This window comes from Callorhinchus milii, unplaced genomic scaffold (assembly GCF_018977255.1).
Source record: "Callorhinchus milii isolate IMCB2004 unplaced genomic scaffold, IMCB_Cmil_1.0 Scaffold2, whole genome shotgun sequence".
Taxonomy (NCBI): domain Eukaryota; kingdom Metazoa; phylum Chordata; class Chondrichthyes; order Chimaeriformes; family Callorhinchidae; genus Callorhinchus; species Callorhinchus milii.
In genome coordinates, this window is record NW_024704743.1 from 27,938,530 (window position 1) to 27,962,911 (window position 24,382).

At 39.0% G+C, this 24,382-nt stretch overlaps 1 protein-coding gene and 1 non-coding gene across 2 annotated transcripts in view; one reads left to right on the forward strand and one right to left on the reverse strand.

The window, feature by feature from the left end:
- The window catches only part of LOC103176312 (FH1/FH2 domain-containing protein 3), a 353,167-nt gene that overhangs the window by 159,516 nt on the left and 169,269 nt on the right, over positions 1–24,382 (forward strand). The window contains 2 exon segments of the mRNA XM_042332021.1: positions 5,846–5,913; positions 12,295–12,400. Of these exon segments, the coding sequence (XP_042187955.1) occupies positions 5,846–5,913; positions 12,295–12,400 (174 nt within the window).
- On the reverse strand, positions 10,310–10,381 carry trnaa-ugc. The gene has a single exon. It is a non-coding gene; the product is annotated as a tRNA-Ala (tRNA).

The following is a 24,382-nucleotide window of genomic DNA, read 5'->3' on the forward strand; positions in this document are numbered from 1 at the left end:
TCACAATAAAATACAATAAAGAAAAGCTCATGGTGTTTTGTTTACAAATAATGGCTCCGTTCTTTCAAGAGTCTTGGACCAAAAATTGTGTGCCTGAAGGGACCCTTCATTTACTTGTCAATGATCAAAACAAAGGGAAGAAAATAAATTCATCTGGTCATCCGGTGGCTTAGATGCTGAAGGCATCACCTGTGTGTGACTGATCCAAGCTCGCCCCAAATAAACAGATTCGATCCTGAATCTGTACTGAGTTAACTGATCTGTATCCTATACTCTTTAATTGACTGAGTATCCACAGACTTTTAAGGCAGTCTGTTCTACATTCTCACAACTGTTGAGTCTCTCTGAACCAGTCAGAATAGTCTTTTTTGGCAATCTAGCACAGACTAGGCCAGCTCAGTTCCCATACAGTGGGATGTTCCAAAAAGCAGAAGCTCCAGTGATGCCCCCTGGTGGGCATTCTGAAGTTTTAATACAGACTTTGGGACTTTCAATTGAGTTCTGAATAATCCCTACATTTTGCTGGTTAACAGGACACAACTCTGTTATCTAAATAAATGCTGTGCTAACAGCAACTTTGGCTCCAACAACAGAGCTACAGAACTCAATCGGGAGTAAGCCAAAGACAAAAATAATAGAGGAAAGCTTGGAAATTTCAGAAGGTCCAAATCAAGTGGAATCAGTTACTGCCATGTGCTACACCAGGAAATTGAAGAGAGACAGACAAGCTCAAGGATTGCCCTGGTGGTCTTGCCATTCAGTTGGTTTGTTTATTCTTTATTTCTGTGCTACTGGCAGCATATGGTGAGTCAGCTTGTGGACAATTTATTGGATTTTTTAAAAAAAACTAAGTACAGTTATTACAACTTACCACGATAGGGTATATTGTTAACAGGGTTTTGACTTATTTAGGATTTGTGATCCCACAGTTTTAAGGCAGAACATGTGATGTGATGGTCCCCACAGTAAAGCAGAATTCCTTGTAATTATTTTAGTTGGAGGGTTCGAAAATTGTGTTAAGAAAATACTGGACCTGAAACTAATAATTATTTCATACTATTAGTAAAACAGTTATTCCTGTTAATAATATTTGTGCTAATAATAAAATAAAGCAATGCAATAAAAAATGAGTATGTACAGCCATCGATGTGTGATTGTGCCAATATCTGTTGCTTGTATTTCCTGCAGGTTTTATGCAGGACTACCTTAGGGGCACCAACCTACTTCCAATCCCAAATCTGTCAAGATCTATCCTATTTTTATTGAGTGGCTGTTTTTGAATGGAACTGTGCACCACAGATTCCCACGATTTTTACATTGCTTTATTTAGAGGCTCAAACATCTGAAAGGCAGTCCTATTCTTATTGACAAAATCTAAAATTAGCATTCCTGAATGAACTACCTTCATTTTCTAACTTTAACTCCAATTAAATGTTAGTCAAACCAAAGGCTGCCACATTCTCTAAATTATATACAGCACTCCTTGTATTTGATATAGAGCCTTTCGTTTTAGGAAGGTGTCTCAAAGCACGTCATAGGATTTACTGTGAAGTGTAGTTAATGTGTATTTTTTGGTGAACGCGACAGCCAATTTGCACACAGCAATGTCCCACAAACAGCCATGAAGTATTCCTAGACCCTACCCAGATGAAGGTGTTATACAAATGCAAGTTGTTGTTATTGAAGTGAATGACTAATTTTATCTGGCAGATTGTTGACTAGGATATTGATTTAATGTCTCATCCAAAGGATGGTGCCCCAGGGCTGCATTGGAGCACCAGCCTTGACTATGTTAATTCAAAGTTCTGATGTGGGGTTTGAGCTTTGTTTTATTTATATATATATATATGTATAATATATGAGATTATTTTGGGGAAGGAACAGTGTTTATCTGTGGTTGCAAGTTTTGAAATTGAAGTTAGTGATTCAATACTCCCTTTCACACTAGGATTTACATGCATATATAATCCATTTAAGAGGAAGCAAGGTATATATGAGGGAGAAAGGGACTAGAAGGGGATGGGAGGGAGTAAAGAGCAGTGGAGATTCATGTGGAATATGAACAACAACACGGACTGGTTACATAAGAACATAAGAAATAGGAGCAGGAGTAGGCCATCCAAATGGACTGTTTATTTGCTGTGGAGTCTATGCCGATGTAAATATATTGAAGAATCCATTTTTAAAAATAACTTTTCATCCTCCTGATTGGAAAGTAGACCATATCACTATTCATAAGTAACTCCAGTATCCACGTCCTCTTTTAAAATGTACACCTGGTATCTGCTGGGTTCGAGGATTGTGCAGAGGTGGCACAGGTTATAACAACAACAACAAATTCCATTTGAATAGCGCTCTTCACATCGGGAGGACGTCCAAGGCAATGGACAGTCAAGGATTTGGATCTGAGCTGGGGTTGGATCAGGAGGGATGGAGGGCAGGATGGGTAACGGTAGGAGGGGAGGGTGACCAGAGACACGGTCGATGAAGAGGATTTTGAGACAGGTCTTGAAGGAGGCAAGGGATGGGGCAGGCGAATGGACTGTGGGATGGAGTTTCAGAGGGTGGGAGCAGAAAGAGTGAAAGTCTGACCGATGGTGGGCTGAGCCGGGCGAGGGACATGGAGCAGGTTATGCTGCAACACCCTTATAATTCAGATGTGTGTTACCGGCAAATGGTGATATGATTTTGAAACAACAGTGCTACAATGGTGTCAGCTGGAAATTCAAACTCTTTTCACTTCCACTTCTCTCTTTCTCTCTCTCAAACACTCGAGAGATCAGGGGATTTATTTTTCCATTACTAAGTGAGAGCCCGTCAAAATTCCATGACACTTGGCAAGCCTGGACTGTCTTGAACCGCTGTGGAATAAATATTTACTTCTGCTGCTTCAGAATGGCTGCATTGGCTATCATATGCCATGTGGGGACTTACTGCCCCGATAGACCCTGTCTGCAATAATCTTCAACAACTGCATCTGACTCACAGACTCCAGACTGAATTTAAAATCGTTTCTCCAGAGGTGAAATGTACGCTATATTTCCTGCCTCCATCACCACTACTCCACCGTCACACACCCTCCCCTCCCCTCCCTCTCCTCCCAGCCCAAACCATCAACCCCTGGTTTGAAATGTTAAATATAACATAACAATCAAGATCTATCAAAATAAACCATTTTCCATTCCTGGTCATGCAGGAGTGTTTACTTTAATGTAGACAGGTCTAGCAGTGCCATGCTGTATCAACAGATAGAGGGTATACTGAGGTATATATTTTCAGAGAGTAAATATTTTGAACCCCTTTCAGCACCAACAGGGAACCTGGCCTCAGCCTTTGGCAAAACTAGTTCAAGTTCGCGAGGTTAAAGGTCACCATGTTGAACTGCTAAGTCGATGGGACCGTTTCTTCTTATTTGTTATGGTTTTGACGGGTGTACCTTCTAACACATCTAATTCTGCTCTTAGTTGACTCAGTTAATTATAGAGTGAGTTTTGAGTACAAATATCTGGTACTATGGCCTTTGCTCAGGAATGTTTTCTTGACAGTCAAGAAAGATCATAGTTTAACCTAAAAGAAACACTCTGTGCAGTGTTTAAATAATATGATCGGTGCTAATAGATTCTGATGCCTTCTTTCACACCAGCAGTCTGGCTGTCTGAAAGCTCTAATCCTCTGTGCACAGCTGACTCTTAAGCACCTGGGTTTGTGCCAGAGACCTTGAATTGAAAGGACTATTTTGGGGGTCTACAAAAGACAAGTTATAAAGGGATTCAAATATATGCCTCAGAGCTGTTCTGCCCATGGATCACAATATGGTTCAGAAGTGTAGTCCCATCTGCAGTTGAAAACGAAGACTGAGTCCAGGAATGCACAAATTCAAATATTGGAAAAGTCTAAATTTTGGAACCATTTGCTGTTATCATTAACTGTTCATATTAAAATATGCTGTCTGTGCACAGAAAGGATTCTTTGACATTTTTGGCATTGTGCTTTTTTAAGATTAGAATGCCTTATGGTTATAGGTGATATCAAATAAGGAACTGACGTATGAATGAACTGACATATAACATATATGGAATATATGGTGGCACAGTGAGCCAGAATGTTTATTTTTCAGTAAAATGCTCTTTTCCCATTACATAATGAGAAGGCAACATACATTATGTTCCAGTAAATACTCATTCCATATTTGTTGACTTGGACTCTCCTCTAACAATAATGAAAACATTCCTGCTTTTATGTGAATGGTGTGTGTTGTATCTAATTGTATTTGTAGCACTGAGTTACATTCCCCTCCAGCTGTTTGCAGTCTCCTGTTTGAATGTGACTTTTGTTCTTACAGTATTTGATTGCAGTTATTTTAAAGCCTTGATCTGCATCAGACCACACTTAATTTGAAGTCTGCGCCAACAATATCTAACAGGCGAGAGGAAATGCTGCCATTGCCTCTGGCCATTTAGAGTTGAACTCGGAAAAATAATTCATTATCGGTCAAGTAACAACCTGCCATATTGCTGATATAGGTTTCAACTAGAGACTTGTTGAGTTTTATCATCCAGCAGTTTGTAGTCTGAGCTTTTGTTTCTTATAATGCTACACCGGTGTAAACGTTATTTTGATACTTAAAAATTTGGTTTCATTTAATTCAGACTCAATGACACAGCTTCCTTCAACTTTGCTTATTTAGGTTTTTAAGTCTGTTTTTAAATCGATCCTTCTATCACCTTCTTCCTCCTGTATCCATTATTTTCTCTTAAATACATCAATGCTATTTGCTTCACCACAGTTTAGTGCAGTGAGTTCCACATTCTCACCACCTCCTGCATGAAGACATTCCTCCTAAACTCACTGTTAGATCTGTTTCCGGCTATCTCATATTTACACTTTCTTGTTTCGGACTCCTCAACAGTTGGAATCAGCCTATCAACGCACATCTTATTGAATCATTTCATGACCTTGAATACCTCTATCAGGTCCACTCTAGAGAGAAAACTCCAACCTGACTAATCTTTCTTCATAGCTTGAAAGCATCATTTGGCCTAACTCAATCTTAGATTGATTACTGCTCCATTAGAAATGTCAATTCTAAGCACATGCCAGGAAAGGTACCTTTCCTGAAAAATGTCTGTAATATACACATGCAATTGGGAGATAGTATGAAAAAGCCTGGGAGAGAGGGGCAGGGGAAATTCTCAACTTCTCAGTAAATATATCAACAGTGGTTTAAAAACAACATTGAAAACACATAAGAATAAAGTTTCCAACGTGTGGAATTTAACTTAAATCACCTCTACTGCTCCTCTTTGTCCTTTTCCTGTGGCTCACAGAGAAAGTGTTAGAAATTTCAGACCTTATAAAATTGTACCGTTGTCAAGCCTTTGTTACAGGAATTTATGGTACTGTATGTTGGTGCTGTAATACCTATGAAATGAAATGGATTTAAAAAATGTCTTATATGTCTGACATTTATATAACAAATGACTGCTGACAGCTACCAGAGATAAGGGATATTAGCTTTCAGCTAATATGGGACCATCGAGTCAGCCACAGACTTAAGACAAATATTTTTACGTGGAGACGACAGCAGCTCTTTGAGCCAAGTTTTGTTTGGTGCCACAATTAGGAATGTGCTCTTCATGGATTTTGGTGGTGGTTGGGGGGGTGGAGTGAGCAGCAAAGGGAAAATGACTGTCAATCAAACAAAATGGTCCTGACCTTTCGACTTGCTTCCACGCTCACCTTCTCAAAGTTTGTCACTGATGAACCATTGACCTTTTGATTAACATTTAACATGTGACCTATCATGAAAAGTTAGTTCTAATTTCCTTCTCTCTCTCTCTTGCAGAAAAACTCTACAATTCTAATGGACGGGAGCTGAGAAGAGCCCTCTTTTCCCTCAAGCAGATTTTTCAGGTGAGTGGCAAACTACCTGAAAGTGGGTAAGCGATTAAACCAATTGACTCGTGATTAATCCCAGAAAGATGTGAAGAGAGCAATAACGGGGCAAGATGACTGGCATCCAGCACCTTGGGACGTCTTTCCAAAGTGAAAGGTGCTATATAAATGAAATTTGTCATTTGTGTAGCTGTAAAGTATACGACTTCAGTTCAGTTTAATGAATCTTTTCGAATCTTTCATGACTTTTCATCTACAGATATTCAAATGTCAATGCCAGGTAATAAAAAAGATTTATCACAACCAAAACTTCCTGACAGTATTATAATGCAATATTATATCTCAGTGTCCAAATGTGTACTGAGCTTTCCAACATTACAAAACCCTTTTTGACAAAGCTTTTGTGTTAAGGGGACAATTGTGGCATCAATGAAGAAATGGGATAGGTGTAGTTGAAAATCATGAGGAGTGACTCTGAAACTGACTTTAAAAGAAAGAGCAACATGAAAACAGTTGTAACATTCAAAGTATATCTGAGGGAAGGCTAATATAGACTCTTGGCGTATTCCATTAAAACATTCTCTAATGGTGGATGAATTAATGGACAATCCTGAAAAGCTACTTCTGACTCATTCAGATATTGTCCATGTTACATTACAATACAATTGTACAATTATATAGGGCCTTTCACATCAGGACAGTGTTCATTGTTACAGTGAGTACTGTAAATCGCATGTATTGTATAATTCTCGACTGAATATTTGCATCAGACGCACAGGAAGATTTTCACTCCTTGCATCCCTTAAATGACAATTAGTTGATTTATCTTGAGTCTGTGTGTCCTTTAGATGTCAGATAATAAATACTTTCATCAGTGAATGATCTGTGTAATATTTACCACTGAGATTCCTATTGTTTAGACATAGGTGTGAGATCTTTGCTCTTCTTACATAATTTTACATATTTATTTAATGTTAGTCATTGAGCTCGACATTCAGTCCGTTATGTCCCTGGGTTTAATACTTAAGTAGATGCTGTGGATCAGTGATCTAGGATGTTGTTCAAAAAAAATCCAATATTCCTTTGCTGATAAAGTCAGAATATTTGTCAGTTTCTCAAGAGTCTCACGAGCCCAGAATAGAATTGATCATGTTATGTTCAGAATAGTTTGGAATTAAGGAGATCACCATGTCTGTAAATCAATTATGTTCAAATATATTTGTTCAATGAACAGGACTGTTGTTACATAGAATAAAATATAGGGAGTGAAAATTGGGATGTGTGATGTGTTAAGCAACATCAGCGATGATTGGCACATCATGTGTTGCAGACTTTACCCCAGTAACCTCATGGGGAAATCACACTCCTAAAGGAACAGTAAATATCACCCAGCTTTTCAGAACAGTTCTCAGTGTTGGCGTTAGGAGAGAACTGCTGAAGTATTTACTTGAAAAGTTGACTCAGTGAAGTCAAGCCAATCGTACCACCTAATCCTCTCTCAAATCTAGGACTCAAACCTCTCTTTCTCTCAGTTACGACCTTTCTTGTGTTTCACTATTTTTTGTTATTTTTTGCTTCTAGGGCCTAAATTGTGAATATTTAAAATAGTTAGTAAATTAGTAAATTCAGATTTACAGGTGTTCAACAACATGAACAACAACAACTTACACTTCTATAGTACCCTTCACATGGGCTAGTGTCATAGAGTGCTTCACAATGGCACAGTTTGACACTGAGCCAGGGAGAAGGGGGTGACCGTAGGCACAGTCAAAGAGAAAAGTTTTCAGATGTGACCTGAAGGTGCCAAGAGGGGGCAAGGCGAAGGGATTGAGGCAGAGAATTCCAGTGGTTCAGGGCATATTGGTTGAAACACGGCTGACAAAAGAGGAGCGAAGATCCAGTGAGTAACCCAAAACTCGTTAATTTTTTTCTTCTTCTGCGAATCTTACGCATTCCTCCAAACATTATTCTCCTAATGTTTCTCCTAAGCTTCCAAATACAGCAATTCTCGAAACACTTCCTCCTCCTTGCATCTTTAATCTCACTTATTCTTTCCCAGAACCTCAAAACTGTTTACTCTTTAGTGCTCTCAGTTTTCCCTTCCTCTTATAATCTGCTTTACAGACATTTAAAATCCAAGTTTGTTGTCATTCAACCAGGACGTTCCAAATTATCTGGAGTGAAGTTCTGTAGCTCAGTGGTGACAGCACTCACCTGTCAAGTGAGATGACCTGAGTTTAGCTGGGTCAAGCATTAAGCAAGTTTCCTTACTCGACATACCTCTGTTTACTAAGCAGTAAGTAGGAACCCGGTTGTTAGACGATTGGTGGATCATTTTTCCAGGGATAATAATCCCTTGAAAAAAATAATAATTTGGTCACTCAATCCACGATTGTTTGTAGGACAGTGTTGTGCGCAATTGGCTGCCCTGTTTCACCCACAAAATATTCAGTGAATTCACTTTACAGTATATTCTGTGAAGCGCTTGAGACGTCTCAAAGACGCAATAAGATGCTATATCTATGCAAGGATTATTATATTATTATTATCTATTTGTTTTTTCTTTTTGCAATCCCGATGTGAAAGGTACTATATCAAATGCAAGGATAATTGTTATTAATCATGGTAGTATTCTTCAATTACTTTTCACCTCTCAATTGAAAAGCATCTTTGTAAAGGTGACGCCTCTTCATCTTTGAGAATATGCCTTAAGATTGACAGTGGCTTGTTTATTTTGCAGCATATGCTTACTTTGAAACCCTGACACGGTCTGCTGAAGAAACCACATTATTTTTTATTTGTATTACTTAGTGGTGGTTCAAACATTCATGGAGAAGAATGGGCTACCGTACTGTAGTGGGATTTCCATGTGTTCTTTGGCGGTGCATTTGTTCAAGTTTGTCCGTAAATCTAATTAAAGAGGAACATAGTTTGTATTGACTCAGATGTTCTGAATGAATTGAAGCAGAATCCTGCATAAGAAATGTTGACTCACAGCTAAGTATAAAGTAAGAGGGCAAGAAGTTAAAGCATTGTAAATTTCAAAGGAATATATCACAGGACGTAAGGCCAGCCACGATGGAGCTGTGAACACAACACCTGATAGCGTTTGTATCCTTTCAACAACGCAAACAGCTTCAAGATGTTTTTCAACTGGTATTTTTTGTGTCGATTTATAAGTTAATTTCCATTTCTCTTCCTTTTTTCTGGAGGACCTTCACCCTTAACGAGAGAACAGTGAGACTGTGCTGTTGGCTTCTGTCAGTGATGCTTGAGAGGCTTAGGTTTATAAATGGGAATAAAAACATTAAAAAAACGTCTGGTTTGCAGGCAGTAATAATAAAACCTTTGAAACAAAATCAAAGGGTCTAGTTGATCCTGAACAATAAAAATAGAGGTCCTTTCCCTGTATCTTTATTACTGGAAATCCTATATTAAGCTACATCAATATTTTCATCAAGATCAATATTTGTAGCGGTTTGCAGCAAACGACTCCAGTGGAACTTTAAATTTGTGCAAATTACTATTACATCATTGACATTCAAAATACTATGAACAAAATGTTTCCTTTGAAATTAGACCTGAAGTTGAGTTGTGATGCTGAGAGGCACTATGGTGTGTTTTTGATCACCATATTGGTCACTGATCCTCTCCAAGTTTTTTTTTCAGCACAATTTTGTTTTTCTAATTCATGTAATTAATAATTTTATGTTCATTCATTGAATTGAAATGCAGGCAAATTAAAGTCCTGTAGTGTTGTGGTTAGAGCACTCGCCTAGCAAGTGAGAGGATCCAGGCTTGATTTCCGGGCAGGGCGAAATCTTAGACAAGTTTCCTTACTCCACATGCCTCTATGTATCTAGCAGTAAGTAGGAACCTGGTTCTTAGTCGATTGGCGAATCACTTCTCTGGGAATAATAATCCCTTAAAAAAAAATTCGGTCACTCAATCTGACTGTTTGTGGGAACACTGCTGTGCCTAATCGGCTGCCGTGTTTCACCGACAAAATATGCAGTTACTACACTTTACAGTATATTTTGTGAAGCGCTTTGAGATGTCACAAAGACATGATCAAGATCTACATCAAATGCAAGAATTATTATTATTATTAATTGTGTGCAGGTGTTCCTATGCTCTGCAGCTTTCCAATCAAAGAAGCACCCTGCTCTTTCCAAACACTAGTTGAATAATAATAATAATTATCCTTGCATCTGATATAGCAATTTTCACATCTTCTAGACATCTTAAAGCATTTCACAGAATATACTGTAAAGTGAATTGACTGTATATTTTGTGGGCGAAATGCGACAGACAATTGCGCACAAACAGTCGTGGATTGGGTAACCAAATTATTATTGTTTTTTTTTGAGGGATTACTATCAAGCGTGTTGAGTAAGGAAACTTGCCCAAGTTTTCGCCCTGCCGGGAATCGAACCCGGGTCTCTCGCTTGCAAGGCGAGTGCTCTAACCACTGAGCTACAGGACTCCTGGCAAAACACTTCGATAAAATAGCTAACCTGCTACTAATAACTTCACTTGTGTTGAATAAAAGGAACAGATGTGTTATCTTAATCACAGTGTGGAGCTATCTTTCCTAACGTGCCCAGACTAGGTATATTAATGTACTAGATTGGCACTTCCCATTTCATTTCCACAAAGAATTTGCAAGCAGCAGCATTATCTCGTACTCCAGACTAGGTCTGAAGATACTGTCCACGACTAAGAAGAACAATGTATAATGTAGAAGAGTAACAGTCTCTTCTATTGCAGAAGCATTTGACAGTACAAAAGATTGTGAAAATTGGCATTAGTACATTACTGCATACAAAAGTTTCCAGACAGGGAAAAGCACAGGTCACTTTCTACCAGTGTTCATTTTAACTTTGTAATCATTGCCGATCCTCATTTAATCCAAAAATACTCTGCTCGTTTTCTTTGCTCCTTTAATTGCCTGCCATGGAAAGATTTGGCTTAAATAAATTCCCTCCTGAAGGACAGAACACCTAGTCTGGGCATGTTAGGGAAGATAACCCAAAACTGTTCCTTTTGTTCGACACAAGTGATGTTATTAGTAGAAGATTAACTATTTTATCAAAGTGTTTTGTGTGTCACACAAATGGTTCAATTTTATGAGTTGCTTCTAACCATCCCATAATAGTAATTATTTCAGTGCAGCAGTTTGGGCATGCACAGACTGATGGGAGTAACAGGGCTGTTCTCTGTGACTTTTTCTCTTATACGTCTTGTTAAACTCGTCAGTGTAAAATCATTAGTCACCAGTGTTGGATACCCTTTAAGAAGAAATGACCAATTAACCAGGAACCAATGAAAGGGGTTAAGGAAATATAAAGCAGCAGGATGCAGGTGAACTAACTAAAGGGGTTTTTGGTTATATTGGTATTTTTTTTTGAGAGCTGAGAATAAACTGATGATTTCTACATTTAAGGTTGTGAAAACATAACAACCAGCAAGGTGTTTGACATAAGCCCAGGCTTATTCTACTCTGCTGAACTTCAAGTCAATTCAGCACTGAAATTGCTCACTAGCTTTAGAAATATTTTAGTTCACAAGTTAATACAGCCTAAAATGCAAGAATTTCAAACTGGATTCATTAATTAAGCTCCCAGAGGACAGGAGTCTACAGTACAACATGGAATTTGGCAGTAACTGTTAATGCATTTATATTGCATCTTTCCCTTCTTGAAGTACTTTGCAAGAATGATGGAGATCACCAAAGAGGGAGAAAAGGAGGTGAACTGTGAGTTTATTGTTAGAGATCAGGGCACTGGATTCATTTAAAAAAGTGGTTTGATGTTGTGATGTGGTGGGGGGACAATCAGGTGGATGTTCTTGAATGATAAGATCAGACCAATCTTGTGGTCAAATGCTCAATCATAGATGGTTTTAAGTATGTTTTGAAACCAGGAAGAAAAGCTGCAATGCAAAGGGATATTAGGATCAATTGCAGAGAGCAGGGATATAGTAGCAGGGACATAGTGGCGGAGAGATAGTTGCTAATGTTTCAATCAACAAACGTTAGAAGGAGGTAGTATGGATCAGAGTGTGATCACAGTGGAGCAGAGTGTGAAAAGACACAGGATTGCAATGCACACTGAAAAGAGCACTCAAGTATGGAGAAAGACTTCTTCTGAAAGTCCAATTGAACTGAATTATTGAGAAGAGAGAACATTGATGAGAGTGAGAATGACAGCTCTGAATCCATTTGTCCTAAGTTATTGATCACTAAGTGCATTGAAGTAGAATGATTTATTCTCTGGACTCCCAAGTAGACAGGTTAACAAATTCTGTATGTGTGTCAAATGAGAGTATTTCCAATCACATTAACTCAAAATCACAGTAGCTCACATTAACTCAAATGCTGTTCTTTTATTTCATCAGGATGACAAAGATTTGGTCCATGAGTTTGTCGTTGCTGAGGGTCTAACATGCTTGATAAAAGTAGGAGCAGAGGCAGACCAGAACTACCAGAATTACATCCTGAGAGGTAAGTGATACCAGCCCCTACTGTCTCCCTTTGTTAAAGTAAACATATGGTTTATTTATTTAATTTTACTTACAGCTTGTGCTCGGCCCACTATTTGGTGACTTAAGTTGAAGCAATCAGGTCTAGGTTATGCTGTGAGGCCTGCATGGTTGGACCCAGTGTTCATATAACAGGGCTATTTCCTTAAAATAAACTGCTGGGAAATCCGATCATAAACATACAATGTAGAACATCTTTCCTTTTAGATGTTGGCATGTGCTGGATCTCGATATAGTGGAGGATGCCTAACTGACTCTTGTGGGAATTAAAACAAATACTCTCCAGTAATAAAATAGGCAACACTCCAATTTTATTGTGAGTCATTGAGTCACCATGAGGAATCTTTTCTAGCCTTTGTATCTTGGACCTGTGGATAAGTGTTACACACGATGCTCCCGGCGTACAGGGCAGTCACAAGAATGCTATTCCTGGGCTTTTTTTTCAGCTACCATATTCCCATCAAACACTTTTTCAACCTCATTCTGCTTCCAAAAACAGAACATCAATAGTTGGCCATGTTTCAGGTGGCCTCAGCCCACACCTTGAGTCAAGTAACAAGGTCAAGTATGTACCCGCAGATGAAAACACAAACAGTAACACATGGGAAACTAACGAGTCTTTACAGGTCATATTAGAAATGAGCCATCTGCTTAAAAGTGCTGTCCCTGTATTTGTCTGTGATGGATGCAATACCCCTCATGTTAAAACCATCAAATATAAGGTCTTTGTCATGGGGTTATTCACGTTACTTATCTTTGCTGCCAAATAGTTTTGTTTTTGGGGGCGTAGTTTTCCTACAATCGGAAAAATTTATTAACCTTGGTGAGTGAATCTGTGTTACTTCCACAACTAAACTTGATGGGCTGAACATAGAATGAGGTTTTCCCATTATAAATGTGCCGTCAAGTTTGAGAAAATGTCCTGATCAGCGGACAAGTGCCCTCTGTTTGTAATCAGACTGTAGTATTCCTTGGAAGTAAATCATTGCTGGATAAGTATAGGATTTATCGATTTTTTTTTTGGGGGGGGACTTTGTCTCGAGGTGCTGGAAATCCAAGGTAATAGGCAGCTGGCATTGAGTTATAAGAGAACACTTCAATCAAGCACTTCGAAGGACATGCTAAATCATGAGAGCGAAGCTCCAACAATTTCTGAATATCAGCACAACCGCAAGATTGAATTTACTGTCTTCTGTTCGCTGCCAGGCATTTGTTTTTTTTATATATTATACTGTCTGCAGTTAAATAGAGAGTGTTACTCTAATGGGAAGTCATTTTCAATATACAGTGCTTTTCACCCTCCTCCAGATAGCTTGAGGGAAATAAATTATTGAAGAATTCTGCTGCCTGCATGGAGAAACCTTTATTTTTCTTTGCTTGTTCTTTGCTAGACAACTATCACACCAGACCTCGAAGCCACAACACAGTAAGACCATTCTGTCAAAAAATAACTTCAATTCAAAGCAGCATCTTTTCATTGATCTATATTTGCCCATGGAGCACTTCCCTGTACTTCTCCTCACTTTTTATCCTATATTAATAAGCACTGTTTTTCAGGCTCCCTCCATCAAGCCCTGGAGACATTCACTTGTATGAGCGCTGAGTGCAGTGGATTTGGTTGAGTTATACAAGGCAAAGGAAGTCTGTTTGCATGCTGCATGTCTGTCCCGCAATATTGGAGCCAGTGCCTTTCGTCTGTTTGGAGATTAATTGTGTGATGACTGTTGTGCTTCGTTCCTATCACCACCAAATATCATAAATAAACAATCCCAGTATTTGATATAGTGCCTCTAATATCAGAACTTCATAGGTAGTTGCAGTAAAGTGTAATGACTTTGTACTTGAGGTTAAATGTGGCAGCTAATTTGCTCACAGCAAGATTGCACAGACACCCAATTTATCTGAAGGATTGTTGGCCAGGACACCAGGAGAAACATCCTTCTCTTTTCCAACAATGACATGGGATCTTTAACATTCTCCTGAATTAGAAACGTATGAGAGACTCCTGCATTGTTTGATTTAGTCTGTAACTTTGTTTCCTTCCTGACATCTTCCCCTTCCCTCGGTGACTGGCATGTGTGTGTATAATGTGGTTCTGATTGAGCGAAGCACCAATTGTCACTCCTCAAGGGGAAGGCTTTTAGTCTCTCACTTCCTCCTCAAGACAGGAAGGTTGAAATCAGAAGACTGACCATGTGGTAAACACATACCCATTTACTGCAACTCTGAGGTCCCACATGGCAGATCAAACTATTGATGCGTTTGTCCAGGTGGGGTTACAAAATGAAAACCCCAAAGCTTAAACTTTTCAAAATTAGCATTACGCAGAAGATTGCGAGATTATTGTCTGGTACTAATTTCCTGCCAAATTTACAGCTTATTTGCACCAAGTATTTATAGCTTTATTATATTTGTCTGGCTTCAACTTTAACAAATGTCCTTCGTGGCTTGTTTACTTCAAGGGAGTTACAAATTTCAGCCGTACCCGAGATGTTGTTTCTCAGTCTTATATATAGGTGGTGAACATAATAATCCTTGCATTTAATATCACGCCTTATCAAAGTGCTTCACAAGATATACTGTAAAATGGTTTTGACTGTGTGTTTCATGGGTGAAACACAACAGCCAGTTTGCACACAGCAATGTCCCGCAAACAGTCATGGAGTGAGTGATCAATTTTATTTGGGGGAGTTGTTGGCCAGGACACCGGGAGGAACACCCTTCTCCTTTCGAATAGTACCATGGGATCTTTAATGTCCATCTGAATAGGCAGATGGCACCTTGGTTTAACATCTCATCCCATCTGGAATACTGCGTTCAGTTTTGAGCACCGCACCTCAGGAAAGATAATAGTGCCTCTGGATGGGTTGCAGTGCAGATTAAACAGAATGATATCAAGGCTGAAATTATGAGGACAGTTTGCATTCCCTTGAATTTAGAAGGTTGAGGGGCGATCTAATTGAGGTTTTTAAAATAATAAAGGGATTTGATAGGGTAGAGACAGAGAAATTCTGTATTTCCTCAGGTGGGGGAATCCAGAACAAGAGAACATAATCTTAAAATTAGAGCTAGGCCATTTGGAGTGAAATCAGGAGGCAGTTTTTCACCCAAAAGGTAGTGGAAATCTGGAACTCTCTTCCCCCAAAAGGCTGTGGATGCTGGATCCATTCAAACACTTAAGACTGAGGTGGACAGATATTTGTTAGGTTAGGGTATTAAAGGATATGGGGCAATGGCAGGTAATTGGAGCTGAGGTACAGACTGATCTGAACCTGATCTTATAAAATATAATATAATATAACATAATTATAATATAATTATAAAATGGCAGAACAGGCTCGAGGGGCTGAATGGCCTACTCCTGTTTCTCTGTTTTTAAAGTCCTGTGAATTGCTTCGAGATGTCCTTTTGATGTGAAGGGCACTACATCAATTGAAAGTATTATTATGATATGATGCCCAAAGCCTCCCCTCTGAAGATCTCAATCTACAAGCAGGATCAGCCTGTCTCCAGAAATTTAGCATTCCAATGCAGACTGTTCCAAGCACTATCCGTGTAAAGGGAGTTATATAAATCCAAGGTGGTGGTGTTGATGTATTGTAGATTTCTTTGCTTGCCATGAATCCAAGATGGTAATTATTTTATTTTTTAAAAAACTCTCCCATTTGTCCCAAAGCTATGGGGGTTACTAAGATCTGAAAACAATCGATTATTTATTAACTGAAAGTTTGTCCCTTCATAACAGATTCAATATGATAAAGAAGGAAATTAATTGACTTCAGTTTTCCCCCCACTCCACATCAGCAAGGCTGAGATCAGCAGCATAGAGTAGGTCTCCCTTCCTAAACTAAGCTGCTCAAACACACTTCTTTTAATGCCCTTTCCTTTCTTCACACACTTGTAAATGTTCCCCAGAGCAGCACAATGATAAGTCTTAAGTTATTCCCCTTCCTTTGTCACAAAATATTCTGCTGTTGTGAGCTAATTAAGTTTGGGGTCTAGACCCAACAAAACTCATCCCACCCACACTGACCCACACCTTGGTGAAAAGCAGCTTTGCCATTTAAATCTCCAATTTCCTCCTTGCTCCCCGCTCCCCACCCAGACAGCCTTCTCCTCGTACATAGAAGGGCTTCCACCAGTGATGCGCTGAATTGATTAAATGGACCTGATACTGACAGGTATGTCATAGGGCACACAGCAGCTAAATCTAACCTGGGCTTTCTGCTGCACTGACAGCTGCTTTCAATCGTGATCCCTATAAAAATTCCTGCAGCGATGGTACATAGTAGATAAGCCAGTGATCCATTGCAAGACTTATGAGAAAAACATGCTCTGTCTTGTATTCGGAATCTATAACGCAGCACAAATGTAGCAATATTCAAAAGATTTAAATGCAGAGAAGGACAGAAGTGAAAGGAAAACTGGATAAAGAAGTTATCCCATTCAGTGACAAGTGCTGGCACTTGGATATTAGATCCAGGGTTGGTACTGGCACTGCAGGTCAGACTGGTTTGTTTGTGCCCATGTTATTTTAAAAAAAACAGGAGTTTTTAGTTTCAACATTGCAATTTGTGAAATAAACTGGGTGTTCATGACCCTTCTATCCCATGTATCAGGCCACATCCAGAATAATGAAACTCTGTAGTCAGCATGCCCTTTGATATAATTCAGAATCATAAATACCTGGTACGCAGAGGAGTTTAAAATGATTCATACTTTAGAGTGCCTCATGGCCCCTGCCCTATCTATCCCACATTTGGCATATGGGCTTTCAGCATTCTGCCTCTGCTCTCTGCAACTCTATCCCTGACCCTTCCGTCTTGTTACCTCCCTCCCATCATTCAAAGCATGACTCGAAACGTACCTCTTTGTCCCCGCTTTCAGTCATCGTTTCCCCCTCGGCTTCCATCCTCGATGATATCAAGATAAATGTTATCGTTTTCAAAGTGTAATTTTGTAGGGATAAGGGTTTCCTTATATATCATAGGCTCCCATTATTCTCTGAATAAAGTACTCCTTGATTAAAGCATTCTGTTAGAGGTAGTCACATATTAGTCCCTGTAATCGCAATGCAAAGAGTAATTACTTCATAGTCTTCATTTGCAAATGGAAATCTCACTATAAAAATATTACCAAAAGATAGTTGGTGTTAGCAATTGGCACATGATAGATCCAAGCCTCTTCCAACACTAGTGTTTGCTTTCTTCCCTCTTCATTATCAAATGCAAGTATTATTATCACCGTCTCTCCTCGACGGTTTCCTCTCCTTGCTTTTTTGTCCCTTTCATGCTGGCGTCTTCTGTGCCAAATTTCAGAATTGTGACTGAAAGGTGAACTATTTTTATGTGGAGGTTTTATTAAAGCCTGAGAATATTTGAGACCGTAATATCCCAACGGGAGTTGGAATAGGTATTTGAAAAGAAGTAAGACAAAAGATTACAGGGAAAGAGCAGGACATTGGGATTAGATCTTATACTGTAGCTCTAATGGAGCAGCTCATCCAAGAATAGGCTGGTTGATTTGAAATGCATTCTTCTTATGCTGTAATTGCTGCGAGTCTGTGGTTCTCTGATCCTTTCTCCCTGTGTCTACCCTTTCTCTCTCCCTGGCTGTGAGGGTCAGCTAGAGTCCATAGCATCGTCTAGGGAGATTGGGTTTGATGAGTTAAATGAAATGAAATTCTTTCCCAAAGCGCTGTCACTTTCAGGAAATAATCTTCCTGTGCTTAAATTGCCTTTTAACCCCGGATTTTGATTTGTATGATCTAATCAACAGTCAAAGCGTGGTTTTAAAGTTTTTTTTCTTTCCTCCCCCTCCCCCATTGTATTTCAATGAGTGCTCTTAATGGTAAGTCCCAAAGGGCTATTTAATATCACAAGAGCTTTAATTGTGCCTGACCTGCTGTAATTCAGAATTTGTGGAAAGTATCCATTTTCTGACTCCATCTGGGCCAATTTCGGGTCAATTTCATGCAACTGAATGGAAGTCAGTGCTCCTGAACCGATTCAGTGGCGCGGTTGTCAAAACGATAAAATATAACCTTTGACTTAAGCAGCTTCAGTTTCCGCCAGACTTTGCAATGTGGTTTACACTGAAGGTAAAAAAGAAGTCAGTCAAGTAGTACGGGTTAAATAACTTCTGAAGTCAGTCGTCAGAATAAGATAGGAGCCCTCGAATTCTAACTAGTTTTTTTGCCAGTAACACCATTACATCTCAAAATTGCCCACAATTGAGGAATATTCTTCATTTAAGTCTTAATTTGGAAGCCAGTCTTTGTAAGAAATGGAGAAAAACAGCTTCCAAATTAAGATTGAATTGAAGACATTTCAATCATTCAACGGTGATCTGATGATCTGGAAGTCAGGCTGTGTTTTATTGTGGGAATCTTGCTTTTTGCATGCAAGGCGGCTGGTGCATAGGTGCAGTAAAATTACCTATTACCTATTGTGCCCTTCTTATATAGTGGGTTGTTTCATTTTTGGTCAGGTTGGTGTCTGACACGTGCACAAACCCATCACCATGCTTAAAGAGTATCAAACCAAATAGAGAATTGCATGTATTCCATCTCCACATGGATGTTCCCGTGATTGAAATGAAATCACACTCCCAAAGGGATATAACCATGCTTACCGATTTCCATTTAGTGCTGGGCACAGGTTGGTAAGAGCCAAGATTGGCTGAAAGACTGTACTAAACAGAAGCTCTTACTGTATCCTGACTGTATGATTCTCAGTGGAAAGGGAACGCTGTACTTAAACGCTTTAAACGGGGCCAGTGTACGTCATATATAGCTTCCATATTGTTCAGTCCGGTCTATAAAAGGTGCAAGAAAGTAATGGAATCTGAAATTTTCAATAGAAGTTCAAAAGTACTTGGGGGAGACACAGACTGAAGAGAACTTTTATAGTTGACAGGTCCTGCACTGGAAGGCGTTATATCTGTCCTTCAGACATTTGTCCCGAGATCTGGTTTGTGCTAGACTTTATTTTACTGCTGTCTTAATTGAAGACGATCCACATTTAATATATTTTTTAAATCATCACTTCAGATCGCGAATTAGCCCAGAAGGTTATGTTTGGAACAGATCTCGAGGGGATCCAGAAGTATTTGCCTTGTCGTATTTCTTTATAAAAGAAAGGTAATCTGGGAAATTAAAACAACCTCTCGTACCATGGGGTTTATTTACCTTCAGATTTAGTCTCTTTCATCTCCAATGGAGAGTGTCTGCTGCTGATACTTGCTCAGAGCAATGGAACTGAGCTGCACCTGACTAGCCATAACAACTGGAGTGTTGCCTTCCTGGATCTGCCACTTCCCAGTGTAAAGGAGTGACAATTAGTCAACACAAGACTTGAATCTTATTGCTTTTTTTTAATAAAAGTGTTATTTCTAGTCTTTCTTACAAGACTGAAGTGACCAGACTTTTGTTAAGTTCCACCTTTCCACCTCGATGAATTATAGCCGTACTTCTTTTGCTATCTGACTGGGCTATTGCGGTGAAAACTTAAATCGGAAGCGGGGATTTATGGAATGCAAAATTCTTTTTGCCCTGAGGCAGCAATGAAATAACATTATGGGATATAGTACATACGTAGTTTGGGATATATGTGTATGCAACCACCAGGAAGGTGGAAGTCAAACTAGATGGACCTTGGTCTTTTTTTTGTCTAGCATTTCTTATGTTCTTATAAACCATACTTATGAACTATACTCCAATACATCTGTATCGAGGGCCTGTGTTATTAAAACAAACATATTTCTCGGGAACCTTGCATATTCTCCCAATTACAGGCCTAGCAATATTGCTATTGCTTAGCAATATCTGCAAATTAGCTTCCAGTTTCAGGTAGTATTTGTTTACTTGAAGCAAATTAACCAGAAGATTGTGGCCACCTTTACAAATCTTGAAGGCCTGAACATGAAATTATTATGTGCTGACATGGAGCCGCATGATTTAATAGAACATACCTCAGGTGTGACCAACCTTTTGAGTCTTAATAACACAATGGACGTGAACCAATAGAACAAGTTAAATTGAATCACTTGTCAATTTGTTGTCAAGGTACAGCTCTGTCAACTTGGCTTCGTAACAGGGCACAGTGATCTGGGTCACTCTTGGGCAAATGGCTCCTATGATGTCATAGTTTCCACGGTTATCTCAGGTCACACACTGTAAATCACTGCCAAATCATCCTCATGATATATATATATATAGCTAAGTTTGGCCATAACTGTCAGGAAAACAGACTCATTTTAGGTTAAAACCAAAGCGCATATACAACGTTGAGGTAAACATTACCACCTGTATGTGTTGAGTGTTGATTATGAGAAAAGATGACAATCACATTGTTGATAAATGTAGTCAACAAGGGCAGTCAATAACCAGACTGTTATTCCAATCACTGAGACTTCATTACTCACACTTCGTGGGACATTGCTGTGCACAAATTGACTACTGTGTTTAAGCAACATCTGAAGTCCTGTAGCTCAGTGGTTAGAGCAGTCGCCTCGCAAGCAAGAGACCTGGGTTTGATTCCCGGCAGGTCGAAACCTTGGGTAAGTTTCCTTACTTGACATGCCTGATAATAATCCCTCAAGGAAAACAAAATAATAAATTGGTCACTTCAATCCACGACTGTTTGTGGAACACTGCTGTGTGCAATTGGCTGCCGCGTTTCGCCCACAAAAATACAGTCAATTCACTTTACGGTATATTGTTGAAGCACTTTGAGACAAAGCACTTCAGATGCAAGGATTATATCAAATGCAAGGATTATAGTGGAGTCCTGTAGTTCAGTGGTTAGAGCACTCGCTTTGCAAGCGAGAGACCTGAGTTCAATTCCAGGCAGAGGGCGAAACCTTGGGCAAGTTTCCTTACTCCACACGCCTAATAATAATTCCTCTAAAAACAATAATAAATTGGTCGTTTTCAATCCATGACTGTTTGTGGGACATTGCTGTGCGCAATTGGCTGCCGCGTTCGCCCACAAATATACAGTCAATTCACTTTCCAGTGTGTTCTGTGAAGCGCTTTGGGACGTCCTCCCGATGTGAAAAGCGCTATATCAAATGCAAGGATTATTATTATTATCATAATGGTTGGCCTTTAAGCCAGGTCATGGCTTTGATGTGCTGGGTTCGGGGATAGTGGCTTAACTTAACGACATCATGAGAGATAACAGTTCAACCTAAGGCAAGTCCAATAAATTCAACCCAATCAGGTGTGGGTGGAGGTGGCAGGGATGAGAGAAGCCAATAAATAGGGTGATTGCAAAGACATTGTTTTTTTTGACTCTTCATAAAGAGATTGTGGACTTACTGGGAAAGAGATATCTAACAAAAACATAATTGGAGTCCTATTAAAAGTAAAGATCTGAAAAGGATCGAATAATTTACCTGGAGAAGTGCAGTGCCGACTGGTAGCAAGAGTTTACACTGCAATTAATTAAGGAATACTGCAACATTTACCTGAATATTCTTAGAAACAGGCAGCATAACAAAAAGTATTTGGTAACTTTTAAGTAATTTAAAAAGCCCACCATACTGTTTGCGTTTCTTGTATAAAATGTAACTTTTTTTTAGAATTTGATTAGAAGTTGCTGTAAAATCCATCAACATTGGTATAGCTCAGAAGCTGCAGTCCAAACCATAAGATGATTTCATAAACCACAAAAGCTTAACCCAATATATGTTTCTTCCTTCTAACATGCTCCAAAGAGCACCCAAAGAGCATACCACCAAATTTGCAATTGGTCATAACATAGATAATATATGACAGTGTATATATATAAATACTTATTTATAACCCAAATTTGTTCTCCTCTTCTCAAGGTCCTAATGCTGACTTTACTCCATGGGTCCTGATCACCCTCCAGTACATTGTCCAAGTGCAGCTTCATACTTGAGTCTAGTCAATGAAATCAGCTTTGATTATTTGCCTGTCGGTTATTTCAAACAAAAAAACCAATCCTGTCTTTACCCAACGCTCCACGTGTGCACGTTTAGCAAGGAGGACACTAGATAAGATTTGACAACAACAATTTACATTTATGTAGCACATTTCACATAGAGAGGATGTCTCAAAGTGTTTTGCACAACTGACTGGAAGCCCAAGAAGATAGGGGTGGGGGAGGGGTGATGGTGTGGCGTATTCAGGTGTGGGAGAAGAAACTAGGATCAGAGTTTTGGTTGATCTGCAGCTTGCGTAGGGAGAAGCTGGGAAGTCTGGTGAGCTGAGTATATGAGTAACCAAGCCTGGAGATGACAAAAGAGTGGATTGAGTGTCTCAGTGAATTTGGGAGGTAATGATTTAATTCAATATTCCATTCTTCCACTGGCCTCACTAAGATTAGATAATCAGTAGTGATTGAGGATTAAATTTAGGACTTGAAAGTTAGGTATGACTCAGTTTCACTCTGAACAAAATCTTTGGTAACTAAGCCAAGAAGGAAGGAATTGTATATAAACACTTAACATTACTTATCCTATTATTAAAAATAATAATAAATAATCCTTCCATTTGATGTAGCATTTTTCATGTCAGGAGAACATTTCAAAGCACTTCACAGGATTTACTGTAAAGTGGAATGACTGTATTTTGAAGGCAAACTAGCTATGAATTAGCTGGTTCGACACCAGCAGTACCCCAGCGCACACTCTGGGGTCTCCAAGCCGTGGCTCTTGCCAACCTGTGCCTAATACTTTCCAGAATTAGGGAAGCAGGATGTGTCTCTCCAGGGAGAGTGTGCATTCCATTCCAACAATCTATTTCTGGGATTTCCATGTGTCGGTGGGATGCATGGAAATCTCAGCTTGGTTTGGAAATTCTTAAGCATGGTGATTAGTTTCCACATGTGTCAGACATGCAGCTGATTTAAAAAAAAGACCGACACTTTGGTCAAATTGCGTGACTTGTACAGATGTGAATTAACACCATGTGGTTCGAGCAGTTGTGATATTGGGATTTATTTCCCCGTATGTTTCAATGAGCTCTTGCTGTTTAGTACAGAAAATCCAGCTCATTGAATCTGTTTATTGCAGCCATGATGCATGTTTCCTACATGCAAACAGACATTGACATTTCCATTTGTTTGCATGCCCTTCAGACAATGTACCAATTGTAAAAGGATTTGGATTTTCACATGCTATGCATAAACCACAAGAGCTATGTAAATAATTTGTATACACCATTTAAAAAATGCACCTGCCCTGCGGGTATCTTATAAACACAGAGCAACAAAACACACTGGAGTTGGCTAGTGACAGTTCTATTGAACCACTTTGTCCAGCCAATTTGGGAGAAGTAAATATATTTAATCCTTTGTGCCCTTTTCATTACAGAAAAAATACTGTTTACACTAAATGACAAACTTTCATCTATGTAGATTAATAACTTTTATAACTCAACCCCCCCCCCCATATAAATACATAGAGTTTGTGAATATATCGTGCCTGTATCATGTGCTTGTCTATACAAAAGAGTCACAGATAGGTATCTTGATAGATGGACAAAGATAAATAGTGAGGAAAGATACAAACATATAGGTAACAGATTGGAGGTCAAATGGAAAAAGGCAGGCAAAGATATAGGTTGGAAGAAAAGTCAGTCAAAGATAGGAAATTGAACAGACAGTTAACAAAATTGGACAAGTAAGGTATTGACAAAATAAGAGAAGGGGAGAGAGAGAGAGGTTTAAAGATATAGAGACACATATGGAGAGAAAGAGGAGAAATAGTTAATTAAGTGAAAAAGCTAGTGAGGTAGCTAAAGAAATGGAGAAATAAGTAGAGAGTGATATGGCTAGATAAAGATAAAGAGAGCTAATAGATAGAAAGAGATGTAGAGGCGTAGATTTATGTTCTGTGGATGAACAACTCCTTCAAACAATGTACCAATTGTAAAATGATTGGATTTTATATGTCCTTTGTACAAGCTCACTCA